The sequence below is a fragment of the Elephas maximus genome, chromosome 26, assembly GCF_024166365.1.
Source record: "Elephas maximus indicus isolate mEleMax1 chromosome 26, mEleMax1 primary haplotype, whole genome shotgun sequence".
Lineage (NCBI taxonomy): Eukaryota > Metazoa > Chordata > Mammalia > Proboscidea > Elephantidae > Elephas > Elephas maximus.
In genome coordinates, this window is record NC_064844.1 from 33744493 (window position 1) to 33761802 (window position 17310).

The 17310-nt window shown below is 39.3% G+C and overlaps 1 protein-coding gene across 6 annotated transcripts in view; it reads right to left on the reverse strand.

Annotated features, from left to right (window-relative positions):
• Nucleotides 1-17310, reverse strand: part of LTBP1 (latent transforming growth factor beta binding protein 1) — a 740867-nt gene that overhangs the window by 372740 nt on the left and 350817 nt on the right. For 4 of the 6 annotated variants that reach the window (XM_049870392.1, XM_049870391.1, XM_049870390.1 and 1 more), the window contains exon 5: nucleotides 16703-16870. In XM_049870392.1, the coding sequence (XP_049726349.1) occupies nucleotides 16703-16870 (168 nt within the window). Of the gene's footprint in view, nucleotides 1-16702; nucleotides 17288-17310 lie in introns of those variants that run through there. The other 2 variants (XM_049870394.1, XM_049870396.1) reach the window with 2 other exon arrangements.

The following is a 17310-nucleotide window of genomic DNA, read 5'->3' on the forward strand; positions in this document are numbered from 1 at the left end:
AGTTTTTCAATAATTACTGCATGAGTCTGAATTCAAGATAATGAAGTGGAGCAACAATCATTCTTTACACTTAAACCCTTCAACTAAATACAAAATTGAGTTTTAATAACTGTATCAGTGACAGCATTACCGTAAATTGGCAATGGAAGAGCATCTGGCTCTTCTCATTTTCTCTATTTGTGATACAACTTTGGGGAACGAATCTCAAACTTCTCCACTAACTTTAGCCTTCCCCATTTGGTAGTTATTTGATTTTCCTGGACTGCTTAGCATGGAGATGACTGTGTGGCTGCCCTCAAAAACATTTTCACATCATCTGTGATGTTCATTCCAGGAGGTTTTTTCAACAATGCACAAATTCATTATTCCTTCTTCCCTTGGAATTAAAGAAAAAAAAACTATATACCTTGATAGTTAAAAGCTGACACAAAGTATTCAAGTGTTATACTACAGATACAAATGGGTATGGCAATAAATATTTGATCTTCAGATAGATAATACATCACATAAATGTGATTACAGTATATATTTTAAGTCCAGCTTACTTAAATTTACTTTAACTTAGAAACTGAGAGGTTAAGTGACATAGATGACAGCAAAGTGAATAGCACAAAGTGGGATCAAATGTTATAATCACACATCACTGCAGATGCTGCCATCTCTTTCAAAATGATTACTTTTCCTTCTAACCACAGTTTTTGGTTCCAAAACATGTTACACTGTTTAAATACTCTCATCATGGCCAACAGGTTTAGCAAGATGCAAGAGCTTCCTGTGTAAGCAAGTGAAGCCCTCAAGTGGGAACGTGATCTAGGCAAAGAGGACACGTGCCACTACATTGTTTCTGCCATATGATACCTTCTTTATAAGATACCCGGCATTTATTCTGAGCATAGCTTAACCTGTCCAGAGCAAGCCTAAACATGAGCATGTAAACAGCCTCTGTGCACTTGTATGACACTACCAAAGTAAAGCAGTTATAGAAACTCCTTCTCTGTCCTTCTCATTGCCATTGTGCTGCTGGGATCAGCGTATGAAGACTGGGTCCTTGTGACACAGAAGAACCACACCCCACCTATGCTCTGCACAATGTAAGGACACTCCCAGACCTCCACTCCATATCACAGGAGACAGGGTAGGAAAATTAGGAGAAGGATCTGTTGGTTATTTTCTCAAGAAGAGAACCCAAACCCACTGCCATCGAGTCTATTTCGAAGCATAGTGACCTTATAGGGTTTCCAAGGCTGTAAATCTTTATGGAAGCAGGCTGCCACATCTTTCTCCTGTGGAGTGGCTGGTGGGTTCAAACTGCCAATCTTTTGGTTAGCAGCTGAGTGCTTTAACCACTGTGTCACCAGAGCTCCTTGAAGAAGAGAATGATCATCTTCAAATCAATCCAAGGAGCCCATACACCTTTCAGCCTATTCTCTCTCATGAGCCTCAGAAGAGCTCCACAAGAGAAGTCAGGGCATTATCAGATTTATTTTAAACCCACTGTCATCGAGTCAATTCTGACTCACGGCAACCCCATGTGTTACAGTAGTAGATTGCCAGGCCTTTCTCCCACAGCACAAGTTCAAACTGCCAACCTTCTGGTTAGTAGTCGAGTGCAAACTGTGCCACCCAGGGACCAAGTTTCATTTCATCAGAACTAGAGAGGTTAAATCATCAGCCCAGGGTCCCGAAGCCAGTCAATAATGGGCATTGAACTAGATCACACAGTGTCAAGTGACATGGTAATGACTAGAGATATAACAGAAATGGAAAAGTACAGCCTAGGAAGAAGTGGTTGAAATGGAACTTCAGGTTCTTCCTTAAAACTGTCAGAATTTAGACAGATACAGACATGGAGAGTGAGTATGCCATGGAGGGAGAACAGCTGTACTAAAGGTAGAAATCTAATTGCACTTTCCCATGACTAGAAAGCATACCCCAGTCAGTGTCAAACATTTAAAACCCAGATTCCATGCAAAGTGCTACAGAGGTGCCCTTTTTCATGCACCTTGGAGTCTGCAGATAATCTCCTTTTCTCATGACCACAAACTCTATAAAGACTTCTCAGTTGATTAGTTATTGATATTAGTAGCCTGAAAATTAATGATTCAGCTGTATAAGGTTAGGAATGTGTTATTATGTCTTTATTATAGGATCCCCTGCATATACAGTTTACTCCAACAACAAAAATGTATTAAGCACCTAAAAAGTGAGACACTGTGCTGGGTGGGCACTGGGGATACCAAAATGGGATAGAAAGGACCTTCTCGAGAAGCTTACAGAATACTGGAGGGAACAGGCACGGCAACAAATAAGGGAAATGCAGCTTTGTAGAGTGAGTGTCACTTGGCTGAGTCTTGAAAGAGAAGTGGGTGACCGTCCAGCAGACTGGAAGTGGAGGCACACCCTGCAGGCAGAGGCAGCATAGTGAGCCAGGCACAAGGGCACAGATGGCCTAAATATCCATCATCCGATGAATGGATAAACAAAATGGGAAATATACATACATACAATAGAATACCACTCAGTCACAAAGAGAAATGAAGTTCTGATACATGCTATAACCTGGATGAATCTTGAAAACATTACGCTGGGTGAAATAATTTGGTGACAAAAGCACAAATATTGTATGACCCCATTTCTGTGAACTGGGCAAATGTACAGAGACCAAAGCTTATTAGTGGTTACCACAGGTGGGAGGGAGAAAGGGAAGTCATTGCTTAGGGGGCGCTGAGTTTCCATTACAGTAGTTCAATAATCTGGAAAAATATAGCGGTGATGATTGCACAATGTGATGAACATAATCAACGTCACTGAATTGTATGTATAAAAATGGTTAAATTGGAAAATGTTTTTTATACGTATTTTTACCATTATATTTTTTTAAAGTAAAAAAAAGTAAAATCATAGATGGCCTGGTGCATTTAGGGACCTTTGGAATCCCTTGAGGCTCAGTATGGCAGCAGAGGATTAGGGGTGGAAGGACAGGTACAACTAAAGTAGAGATCAGAGAGCCAGGCGACAGCTGACCCTGGAGGGCCCCACGTGCCATACTAAAGAGTTCAAACTGTTCCAAAGATCATTCCATGTGCTCAAGCTCACAGGCTAGGAAAGAATACACACTTTGTGACATTGTATTGCAGACTCCAAGGAATTTTGAAAGGTCATTTATTCCAGGCTAACCTAGCATAATTCCTTTAACGGGCCTCATTCACTCCATGATACAGGCCAGCTCTGTCTTAAAAGGCACGATCTATCAAATATGCCTTTCTCACAAATTTGCAAACTGCTGGACCCTTCTTATCTTAAGGTTATTATTTTTCTAGACTGTCCTGGCTGCAGACATACTTTCTTTTCCTACCATTCTGACCTCCCTCACCTTTTCAACTTCAGGCACCTTCTTCTTCAACCAAAAAGGGCCTCACTCTTTCTTAGTTTCTACCTACGGCCCCTCCTCACTCCAACTAATCCCTGGAACTGCCTCTCCCCCTCGGCACTCTCAGTGTCCTACATACACACAGACACACACTCACACACACAAAGAAATACAGACACACAGAGACACACACAGATATACACCACAGAGACACACATACACAGAGACACAGCAGAGACACAGAGACACACACAGATATACACAAAGACACAGACACACACACAGATACACACAGATATACACAGAAATCCACACACACACAGATATACACAGAAACACAGACCCATACAGACATAGAGACACACACAGAAACATACACAGATATACAGATACACACACACACAGATATACAGAGACACAGACACACACACAGACACAATGATATACAGAGACACAGAACCACAGACACACACATATAGACATATACACTCTCACACAGACACAGAGCACACACACACTCACAGACACATACACAGAGACACACACAGACACGCAAGACACACACACACTGCCCTCACAAGCCAGAAGCAATCCATGTTATTTCCTTTACTTACAAGTAAGCTCCCTACCAAAATCATATGGCCTGCCTTATGTAAAAAAATGTTGGAGAAAGAACCTATATCTAACTAACTATACTTTGTATTAAAATAACCAAGATTTCTTCTGCAATAATTACAATACCATTTCCTTTTTTTCACCAGGGCACAAGATCCGCTTGCCTCTATCCTCTCTGTAAAAGGCTCTTTATCTGCAGATATTATTAATATGATTCACTGGTATGACACAGGTTGACAAAACCTAACTCAAATGGCATACAGAAAATGTTGAATCAATGTTCCTAATACCAGTCTTTTGGCTGGTATTATTTCAGCTCCACAGCTTAAATAAAATAAAACACAGGGTCACAGTGTTAGATTATAAAGTTTGTGGTGTTCTCTCATAGAGCTCATTGCTCACTTCATTCAGGTCATCTCATCAGACAAACCTTCCCTGACCTATCTAAAGTAGCAATCCAGACCTTCTACCACCACTTCCCATTCTCTATCCCCTATCCTGACTTTGTGTTTCACCGTGACATTTATCATTACCTGACATTATATCACATATAATGTTTCTTACACTATATAATATACATTTGACAGTATTGTGTACACGAACACACTATATTTTTTAATGTTCTTGGAGAGCAAGCACTTTGTGAGTTTTCTTCATTGCTATATCCCTAATGCCTAAACCGACACCTTGCACAAAATAGGTGCTCAAAAAATACATGTTAAATGAATGAATGTTCCTAATATTAGCCTTTTGGAGGGGTCCCACAGCTTAAATAAAACAACAACAAAAAAATGAAATGGTCTACATTATAGCATTTATTCAGTATTAGAAAATAAAATAATTTGAAAAGACTAAATATACTTGGGTTCAGTTTCTTTGACAAGTTCTTAGATATTCTAAATTACCCACACAAAATACAACCACTTTCTGTTAGTATTGGATCATCTTTAGAAAATACATATCTGTATAACACATTAATGAGAAAACACATTCAACAGCTAATCAAAGAGTGACACTTTGGCATTTTCATTGGTTTCTGAGCTGGATTAACATCAAGGGGTCAAACAATGACAACTGGCAGAGAACAAAAGACTCAGCGTCTGAGTTAACTACCAGAAAAAAATCTATACGCTTCCCCTTCTTAAACGGTTATGTTGGTTTATTTAACATCTCATTGAGATGGAATTTTCTTCCCCCCTCATGAGGAGAAAGGAGCCCTGGTGGCACATTGGTTAAAGCGATTGACTGCTAACCAAAAGGCCAGTGGTTCAAAACCATCAGCAGCTCCACAGGAGAAAGATGTGGCAGTAGGCTTCCGTTGAGATTTACAGCCTTAGAAATCCTACGAGGTAGCTATGAGTCAGAATTGACTCGATGGCAGTGGCATTTATGAGGAGAACTTGAGATAAGCAACATGCACTGCTTCTCTTCCTAATCAAAACACTGTGGTATTAAGTCAGTTATATGAGATTCAGGGGAGACTTTCCAGAGCAGAACATTCAACAAAGCTCAGAACTGCTGAAGAAGGCTGTCTTCCATTATGGGCTGTTCAGAAACTTTATTTAGCCTCTTAGTTTCCTAGCTAAAAAACTAGAATTGCCCCCTCTCTTTTAAAAAAATTATAGATATCAACTTCTCCTTTCAGAAAACAGTAGTAAGGTCTAAAAGAATAAAGTCCAAATTCCTAAGCTTGAAATCCAAGATGCTCCATAGCCTTGTTCCAATCTACCTTTCCAAACCTGTTGTCTACTACTATTACCTTCACGCTCTCTGCACTTGAGTGAAACTATCATGAAGATGGCAGAGTACCGGACAACATTTCATTCTCTTACACATGGGATAGTCATGAGTCAGAGCCAACTCAATGGCAACTAACAAAAACTTTACCTTTCACGCTTTCCACACTTAATGAAACGTTTGCAAATTCCCAGAAACCACCTGTATCTTCTTGTCTCCCTGTCTAATTTTTCTAAGGTGTACATTATAGCTTCCCATATCAACTTTATCTCCTCTTCTCCCCCACCCATCTTGATTACTGCCACATAACAATGAGTCAAGTTCCACTGCCCCATCAGTCCACAATTAGGCAGTATGTATCCAGTCACCTCCCACTATGAGCTACCACGTTCAGGAGCTAGCAACAGCAAGGCAAACACTATAGAAAAGCAGCATGCCATCTTTTTTCTCTCTAAATACTAACCCTCAACTAGGAATGATGTCTCCCTGCTCTGAGGCTCCTTCTACGAGATTTCTACCTTGATTTAGGTTTATTTAAGTATACTCTTCATCTGTTCCTCAAAACATAAGTTTTTAGAGGGCAGCTTTATTATTCGTTTATCTTGGACAATCTAGTATAGTGATTATACATAATCGCTTAATGTATGTATGGTCATAGGAGGCAACGTGAGAGAGCCAGAGGTACTTAGACTCTGGGATAAGAAAACCTGACTTTAAGTCAGCTTTAACCAAGACATTAAAGCCTCAGTATCCACATCTGCAAATTATGGAGATGACCATCTCAGAGGTCATAAGTACCAAATGAAATAACATCTGTGAGCACACTTTTTAAATTATCAAATACTTTTTTATAATTATCCAATTGAGGGTAATGGAACATGAATCCTTTGTAACTCATCAGAGAAAGCAGCATTATATAAACCTAATGTGTTATTTTAGCAATCATGATTGCTTTCCAATATCTCTACCAAGAAGTTATACCAAGTGACCGTATTACTGTATTTGAAATAATCTAGCTGTCACAACATGAACACATACATTCTTCTTGTTGGAGAAAAACAGCTGCCTCTCCCATCTGGACAGCTTATCTGGACTGTGAAGTCACCATAGACCAGAAGGACCAACACAGAAGAAGCATGAAAGAAGAAAGGGAACTATCAGGAACCAAGTGCCTGCTCTGGAACACCCTGTGATATCTATTATTACCTGCATTGTGCGGATGAAGCACTATAGGTCCAGAAAAGAGATAGAGCCAGTGCATGCCCCATGGCCCAGAACTGGAACACGATGAAGCCAGGATTTGAACCCAGGTACACTGGCCTCTCAGGTCCTTTCTCTCTCTCTGGATTATACCACACAGTGTTCCCACAAGATCAATTCCATGAGGACCCTCATCTTGTCCCTCTCATACCTTGTGGTCAGACTCTGGGGAGGTAAGTAACCAGATGGCATAAGGAGACACAGGTTCTAGTCCTGGCTAACTGACCTGCTATGTAAGTAAGTCAAGGTCACTTAACCCTTCTGTGTCTAAGTTCCTAATGAGCTAAACAGATTACCTAATCAAAGCGCCTTTACTCTGGTAGCGCAGTGGTTAAGGGCTACAGCTGCTAACCAAAAGGTCATCACAGTTTGAATCCACCGGCACTCCTTGGAAACCCTACAGGGGCAGTTCTGCTCTGTCCTATAGGGTCGCTATGAGTCAGAATCAACTCAACAGCAATGGGAGCAATAGAAAAAAAAAAAAAAAAAGTGGAAAATGTGGGTCTTTGGGAGGCCTGGTGGCACAGTAGTTAAGCGTTCAGCTGCTAACCAAAAGGTTGGCAGTTCAAATCCAGCAGCCACTCCTTGGAAACCCTAAGGGGCAGTACTACTCTGTCCTGTAGGGTCACTATGAGTTGGAATCAACTCGACAGCAACGAGTTTGGATTTTTTGGTTTTACTCTGAGGTCCATGTAATTTTCCTTGACTCCTTATAACAAGGTTCAGCAAACTATGGCATGTGAGAAAAATGCAGCACACTATTTTCGTAACACAGTAATGCCCATTCACATGCATACTGTCTCTGGCTGCTTTCACGCTACCATGGCAGAGTTGAGTAGCTGCAACGGAAACATATGGCCCGCAAGACCAAAAATATTGATTATTGGGCCCTTTTTTTTTTTTTTTTACAGAAAAAGTTTTTTGACTCTCATCTTTAGTGCTTTAAATATGAAGAAGAGTCCCTGAAAAGTATAAATGGTTAATATATTTGGCTGCTAACTGAAAGATTGGAGGTCCAAGTTCACCCAGAAGCACCTTCGAAGAAAGGCCTGGTGATCTAATTCCAAAAAATCAGCCACTGAATATGGAGGTGGTGGGCCAAGATGGTGGAGTAGTCAGATGCTTCATAATATCCCTCTTACAACAAAGACCCAATAAAACAAGATCAGATACAGATGATAACCTTGGAACCCTGAGCATCAAAGACTGAAGAATCAAACTAAGTGCCATGTGGAAGGAGAACCCAACCTGGAGACAGTATAAAAACAGTGAACACAGAGAATTACAGATCACCAGTGCCCTGCTGGCCAAACCTGCACGGCGCAGCCATACCGAGACAAAGCAAGTAGTGTTCCCAGCCCAAAGCCCCATCACCTGGTGTAGCCCAGCAGGAGTGACTCTGTACTCACATCCAGAGCCAAGCAGGAGTGCTTCCCTCCCTGCAAAAGTTAAGCATACACACCCCACCCACTGTGCCCATCCTAACCCACCACATTGGAGGCCTGCAGGACTGTGAGTCCCACCCCCACCTTTCTTGCACATACCTCCTCCCTGCACGTGATCACCGTCTGGCAGAAACCACCATCGCTCCACCCCCTAATCCAGGAGCTCATGGACTGGAGGCACCCGCCCCTTTGCTATGCCACTCACAGAGGGGCCAACAGCCCTGCACACTTTCTACTCCCTCCAGCTACCCCTGCCAGGGGCCTGAGGACGAACAATGCCTCCTACACCCTCCAGCCACCCCTGCTGGGGGCCTGAGGGCCAGCAGTACCTCCCACTGCCTCTGGCCACCCCTGCTGGGGACCCGAGGCCCAGCAGTGCCTCCTACTCCCTACAGCCACCTGCACAACCTCCCCCATGATGCACTCTAGCAGACAGGAGCATGCGCTCCTTCTAGACACCTGTGAACACACAACATCTCCTTGTTTCACACCCCGCATCGCCCTTCCAACAATTGGAGGCTTGTCCCCACACCAAACACCCCTACGCAGCCCAGCCTGCCCAGGACCATCAGTGAAAGTTTCCGTACCACTCACCAGTTACCAATGACCTGGGCACCCTCAACTTGACTACCCAGCAATTGGTATGGTGCACACAGAACATCCAACCCAGAGACCAAGGAGAACACCCCTGCACCCACAGCCAGGTGACTGCCCAGAGAGATACATCATCTCACCAGAAACACCAGTCACATCCTCAGCAGCCCTGCAAGACCAAAGAACAGAGACCCAAGCTCACACACCCAGTCGCTACCCAGCCACCTGGAGAAAGGGGATGAGAGCTTCAACGCAGCCAGATCAGTGCCCAGAGTAGCACAATTGCACAGCACACTCAGATATATTAAAAGAAAAGAAAACAAAAAAATTAAAGATGCAGCAAATGAATATACGATAAATAAATACAATTTCTTGACCATTCAGAGACAACAGACAATATCAAATCACATAAAGAAGCAGGACAAGATGGTTCCAGCAAGTGACCAAAATAAAGAACCAGAAAACCTCCGGAGGAAGAAATGGTAATGGAACTTCCTAATAAAGAATTCAAAAGACTAATATACAAGGCTCTCCAAGAGATCAAGGAATACACAGACAAAATCAAGGAAAACACAAAGAAACAGAAGAATTCAGGAATACAAGAACATAATGACAAATAAATAGACAATTAGAAACCACACAAACACAGTAACTAGAAATCCAAAACATTAACAAGAAAATTACAGCAATTAGACAACTCAATAGAAGGCTATAGGAGCAAAATTGAAATGACGGAAGACAGAATCAACAAATTTGAAGACAAATCCCTTGACATCGATTTGTTTGAGAAAAAAATCAGAAGAAAAATGAAGACAGCCTAAGAATTATGCAGAATACTATCAAGAAGAGAAATCTGCACATGATCAAAGTTCCAGAATAGGGGGAAGCAATGGTAAACACAGAGAGAATTGTCAAAAATTTGCTGGCAGAAAACTTCCCTAGTATTAGGAAAGATAAGAAGATATCCATCCAAGAAGCTCAATGAACTCCATACAGGACAGGCCCCAAAAGAAAGTCACCAAGACATAGCCTAATCAACCATGGCAAAGCATAAGACAAAGAAAGAATCCTGAGAGCAGTTGGAGTGGAAAGGGGAACCAATAAGAATAAGCACTGATTACTTGGCACAAACCATACAGGCAAGAATGCGATGGGATATATAAAACCCTGAAAAAAAAATTGCCAACCAAAAATTATATATCCAGAAAAACTGTCTTTCAAATACAATGGAGAAATTAGGACATTTCCAGATAAACAAAAATTAAGGGAGTTTGTAGAAACCAGACCAAACTGACAATAAATACTAACGGGAGTCCTTTGGGTAGAAAACCAACAACCTGAGGTTAAGACACAGGACAGCATCAGCCAGATTCCAACCCAGATAAAGAATTCTCAAAAACAACAAAGCTAAAAGACTGAAAACAGGGGACAAGAGACATCAGATTGTAAATATGACAACAGCGTCCAAACAAAAAAGAGGGAATAAACGATGTAGTTATAGAACTTCCATGTGTAGAGGAAGTCGAGGTGATATCAAGAAATAAAAGTCTAGTTTAAACTTAAGAAGATAAAGGTAAATTTCAAGATAGCCCCAAAGAAAGTTAACAAACCTACTTATCAAAATAAAAAAAAAAACAAAACATACAAACTCAGTAAGCACAAAACCAGCGGCAATGAAAGAAATGAAAAGAAAATCCACAAACGAAAAGAATTCAGCACCAAAAATTAAGCAGAACAAACTGTCAACACCACAAAAAAAGCACAACAAAATTATAGCAGTAAACATATGGATAATTACATTGAATGTAAATATCTTAAATACACCAGAATAGAGACAGAGAGTGAAAGAATGGATTTAAAAAAAAAAAAAAAAGGACCCATCCATATGCTGTCTACAAGAGACCCACCTTAGACACAAAGACAAACAAAAAGGATGGAAATAAATATATCAAGCAAACAATAACCAAAAAAGAGCAGAAATGGCAATATTAATCTCTGATAAAATAGACTTTAAGGCACAATTCACCATAAAAGATAGGAAAGGACATTATGTAATAATCAAAGGGTAATTCCACCAGGATGATATAACCATATAAATATCCACACACCCAATGACAGGGGACTAAAATACATAGAAGAAAGTCTAGCAGCATTGAAAAGAGAACCAGACAGTTCCACAATAATAACAGGAGACTTCAACACACCACTTTCAGTGAAGGACAGAACATCTAGAAAGAAACTCAACAAAGTTAGAGAAGGTCTAACTGCCACAACAAACTTGAACTCACAGACATATAGAGAGAAGATCTCACCCAACAGCAGCAAAGTCTATATTCTTTTCCAACGTGCAAAGAACATTACCCAGAATAGGCCATATTTTAGGACAAAAAACAAGCCTTAACAAAATCCAAAATGCGGAAATAATATAAAGCATTTTCTCTGATCACAATGCCATAATAGGAGATATCAATAATACGAATAGCAAAGAAAAAAAAAAATCAAATACATGGCAACTGAGTAACACCTGGCTTAACAACCACTGAGTAATAGAAGAAATCAAAGATGGAATTGAAAAATTCCCAGAATCAAATGAGAATGAAAATACATTTTACCAAAATGCCCAGAAGTCAATTTATAGCAATAAACGCACACATCAAAAAAGAACAGGCCAAAATCAAAACAGTAACCCCACAACTTGAACAAACAGAAAGAGAGCAGAAAAAGAAGCCCACAGTCACCAGAAGAAAGGAAATAATAAAGATCAGAGCAGAAACAGAGAACAGAAAAACAACAGGAAGAATCAAGACCAGAAGTTGGCTCTTTAAAAGAATCAATAAAATCGAAAACCACAGGCCAAACTGAAAAAGGAAAGCAGGAGAGGAAGCATACAACCTGAATAATAAATGAGATGGGTACACTGCAACAGAAATAAAAAGATCATAAGAGAATACTACGAAAGGTTGCACTCCAACATATTTGAAAACCTAGAGGAAATGGACAAATTTCTAGAAACACACTACCTTCCTAAGTGAACACAAACTGAGGTAGAAAAACTGAACAGACCCATAACAAAAGAAGAGACTCAAGAGGTATTAAAAAAAAAAAAAAACTCCCAACAAAAAAAAAGTCCAGGCCCAGATGGCTTCACTGGAAAATTCTACCAAATATTCAGAGAAGAGTTCACACCAACACCACTCAAACTATTTCTGAGTACAGAAAAGGAAGGAATACTCCAAATTCATTCTTTGTAGCCAACAAAACCCTGATACCAAAACCAGGCAAAGACACTACTAAAAAAAGAAAATTATAGACAAATACTCCTCATGGATATAGACACAAAATTCTAGCCAGCAGAATTCAACAGAATATATTTAAAAAAAAAAAAAAAATCATGACCAAGTGGGATTCATACCAGGTATGTAAGGATGATTCAACATTAGAAAATCAATCAACGTAATCCACCACATAAAAAAAAGAATCACATGATCATTCCAATCAATGCTGAAAAGGCATTTAATAAAATCCAACATGCATTCCTGATAAAAACCTCAGGAAAATAGGAATGGAAGGGAAACTCCTCAACATAATTAAGGGCATTTATACAAAACCAACAGTCAAAACTATCCTCAACTGAGAGAGATTGAAAGCATTCCCCTTGAGAATGGGAACCAGACAAAAATGCCGTGTCACCACTCTTACTCAACATTGTGCTGTGAGCCCTAACTAGAGCAATATGGCAAGAAAAAGAAATAACGGGCATTTGAATTGGTAAGGGAGAAGTTAATCTATCCCTTTTTACAGATGATATGATCCTATACATAGAAATCCCCAAAGATTCCACAAGAAAGCTACTGGAACTAGTAGAAAGATTCAGCAAAGCAGTAGGACACAAGATAAAAAAAAAAAAAATAGACATACAAAAATCTGTTGGAGTCCCATACACTAACAAAGAGAACTTCAAAAAGGAAACCAGGAAAACAATACCATTTACAACAGCCCCCCAAAATATAAAATACTTAGGAATAAATCTAACGGGGACATAAAAGATCTATACAAAGAAAACTACAAAACACTACTGCAAGAAACCAAACAAGACCTACATAAATGGAAAAACATACCATGCTCGTGGATAGGAAGACTCGACATTGTGAACATGTTGATATTACTCAAACCTGTCTACAGATATAATGCAATTCCCATCCAAATTTCAACAGCATTTTTTAATGAGATGGAAAAACTAATCACCAACTTTATATGAAAAGGAAAGAGGCCCCACATAAGCAAAGCATTATTGAAGAAGAACAAAGTAGGCCTCACTCACATCATCTGAACTCAGAAGCTACCATACAGACACAGTAGTAAAAACTGCCTGGTACTGGTACAGCGACAGAGACATAGAGAAATGAGCAGAATTGAAAATCAAGATATAAATCCATCTACCTATGGACAGCTGATCTTTGACAAAGGCCCAATGTCCATTAAATAAGTAAGAGATGGTCTCTTTAACAAATGGTGCTGGTAAAACTGGATGTCCAAATGTAAAAAAAATTAAACAGAACCCATACTTACTGGTCCGACAAAGACTAAAGGAACCCCTGAGACTATGGCCCTAAGACACCCTTCTGAACTGGAACTAAAACCACTCCCAGAGACCACCTTTCAGCCAAATCATAGACAGGCTCATGAAATAATAACATCCAAGAGGAACATGCTTCTTAGAACAATCAATTATACGAGATCAAAAGGGCAACATTCACCCAAAAGCAAAAATGAGAAAGCAGGAAGAGGTTGAAAATGAGGACAAAAGGAAATGGGGAACGTAAGATGGAAATGAGAAGAGTGCTGACACACTGTAGGGAATGAAAGGAATGTCCTGGAACACTTAAGGTGCAAACTATCAAATGGGAAACTAATTTGCTCTATAAACTTTCACCTAATGCACAATAAAAGATTAAAAGAAAAAAAAAGAGAGAGAGAAAACACAAATTACAAAGCAAGCACTGATTCATGATTGAATAAGAAACAAATACAATGGATTCAAAACTGTGATTAGCATTGGGATGCTTGTTGCTGTAAATTATTATGGTTTATGGCTTATTCCAAAAAGATTTGCTAACAGTTATTTCTCTCATCTGAATGACTCATTTTAATTAAATTGAAGATATCCAATAAATTGTTTCTTAATTCTAAAAAATGAAAAGAAAACCCTATGGAGCACGGTTCTGCTCTGACACACATGGGGTCGGCATGAGTGGGAATCAACTTGACTATAACTGGTCTCTGTTTTTTTAAATATTAGAGGCCAGAATGCAGTTAACAAGTTACAATAAATTTTTAATTTTCCTCAGACTGTACTTATTTCCCATATACATGTTATTTGTCAAAAGATTATTACAAATATATAAATAGAGAGAAAATGAGAGAGATAACTATTAGAAGAGTACTTTTTATAGTTAATAAAAATTTTATAGTTAATAAAATTATATTAAAACCAGTAAAGTCCAAAAAGAGATTTTATGTGCCCAAAAATGATTTTAAAAAAAATCTCTGAAGAATCATAATTTATAAATCCTAATTACCATTATAAAACTTATCTTTCAAACTATCCAATATTTGAACCAAAATATAAATACGAGAGGGAAACAGCTCAGGATATAAATGAAATATTTCTCTGATTTTCCATGTAAAACTATTTATTACTATGCTCCCTTACCCACTCTCCTTTTTAAAAATTAAACTTCTCTGCCAATCCTTTTGTGGAATAGTTGAGTTCTGGTTTTGGAAATTTTTTTGTAAATAATTTTGCCCAATTTTGTATTTTGAATACGCTATTTGTGTTCTCTTCCTAAACATCTGGCTAAATGCCAGAGAGGAAAGTGTGTAGCGTGTTTTAACAAGCAGACTTTCCCCGTTTCATAACGCATTCAAATATTTAGTTTCAAAATGGACACACTGCAAGCCAAGTTACACACCATCCCAGCTACTGTGCCATTCCTTCTGTAAAGATATAGGATAAATACAAAGAGAAAAAGGAAGAGGAGGAGAGGTTATTGTTAATGGCAGAGGGAAAGCAGTGAGAGTAAGAAAGAAAACCAAAAAAAGTAAAATGGGAAAAAAGCCATAAAGTCCATAAGAACCTGCTGAGAATTGCTGTTTCCCTTCCTTTCCTTGTCCACAGCCCTCTAAAAAAGCCAGAAAATGATCTTCCTTGTTAATGATAAAAAGTCATAAGAGTTCAAAGATAAATTTAATTTTAGAGGTGACTAAATACAATCCCATTTATTTTATGGGTAAGAAAAACTGAGGTCCAGAAATATTAACTGGCACACCCAGTGGATTAGCTAGTTAGTGGGAGGACCAGGACCAGAATCAAGTTTCCTGATCATCATCAGTTCAACACACTTCCCATTACACTCGGCTGCCTGCCCTGCTAAGCATAAAGTGCCATTTGGCACCTAACAGCTGAATTCTTTTAAAAATATGCCCGAGATACCCCTTATCATAGCCAGAGAATTTAAATAGTGTCTATGGGCACATGTTTTTTCTAAGTACAGAAGATCACAAATTCTGCCTGGACCTCATAAGGGTTAAAAAAAATAATAATAAGGGTTAGGAGTCACAATAATGCAGTTAAGCAGTCAAAGAGGTAATAAGGATTCCAAGCTGTCCTTTGAAATTTTGTCTTGATGGAAATCAGTTTGAAATAGACACCCCCTCTTTTACCCCCAGACATGCATTCCCAAGACTAAACAGCAATATTCCATAAAAAGACCAGATCTAGCCAGTGTTATTATCTGTCTGACATTTAGGTTATTCTTGTGAGTAACTCATAAAGCAACGTGGGCGTCTGTGATTATTTGAGTACACATGGCAAACCATAATTGGTCAAAAAATAATAAAAGACATTTTTTCTGTGACAAAAATACTGTATTGCATGACAACATGGCAGTGTGACAGCACTCAGAAGACCACATTACTTTCTCAACATACAAAAGTAAAAAAGAAACAAAAAACTTAAAAAGAAGCAAAAAGCCTTTTTTGCAGACAATTATAATTCAAATTTAAATTAATTGTGAAAAGAATTAAAGTTTCTGAGTGACAGTAATTTTTTCATTAGTATGTCTTCCCTCAAATCCATGTTATATATCAATTTATAATTCGAGCAGTAACATGGCAAAAGATGCAAGTCTATATCCTTTTCTACAGCCAGAACACAGGTTTTTGACAAATTTCAGTAAGTTATTTTTTTTTTAGGGCATGGCTATTTATGAAGTAAAAGTTTAAATTTCATCACCTACCATATTTTATAACATGAGCCAAATCTAATGCAAATTCTACTTATCACTGAGCAGATAAAATCTGAAGCTGATCAAAACAAGTTTTACAACAGGTTCTTAATCTACAGCCTGTTCTCTTCTGCCCCACCATACTCCTCCCATCACTACACGGCTGCGCAAATGAAAAGCAATAAGGGGTAATATTCTGGTTGAGTTGCCATGTCTCTAAGAAGCCAAAACTCAGGTTTGAAATTATTCAGAAAGTAACTCAAAAGCTTCCGTGAAAGAAGCATATCTGTACTCAGAGACAGTAAACAGCAGTGTGAATGGAGGGGGTGTCAAAGTGCTCCGACCTCATAGCAATCTATTCGGTAAGGACAGTGAGGGGACGGGGAGGCACTCACCCACTCGGAAGTTCGTGGCCGTCAGTGTGTCGGCAGCGTGACCATTCTCACTAATGAGAGTGGTGGTATTCCCCTTCTCACAGCTGTTCTGACAGCTGCCCTTGGTGCAGGTCACTTTACAGATGCTCGGAGTAAAGACCACCTTGATGCGGCCAGTGTGGTTACTCACTAGGAACGGAGGCAGGGAGAAAAAGAACAACAAACACATCAGCTTAGTATCCATGAACTTGCCTTGGAAGGTTTTAAAAAAAAAAAAGTAAATACAAAAAAAAAAAGAAAGAAAAGAAGACAGGAGTGAGAGGGGGAAAGAGAGAGCCCACAACCCGACAGGTTTAAGGAAAGAGGGAAGCCTTGAGTGCTCGCTGCTCTGTATCCAGTGGTGTCTCTGAAACAGGAGTAGGAAGCTTAGCAAACAGAACTCTGGGATGCACTCCAAAACCACATTTGAAGTCGAGTCACTGGAGTGGGATTACTAACCACAATGCTGCACTTTATTCACGGGTAGACAAAGAGCAATACCAAGGGCACAAGAGATTAAAGAGCCAACCCTGACAAGCAGATGTAATGCAAAAGGCTTGGCCATGCACCTAGTGGTGAATAAATGCTTG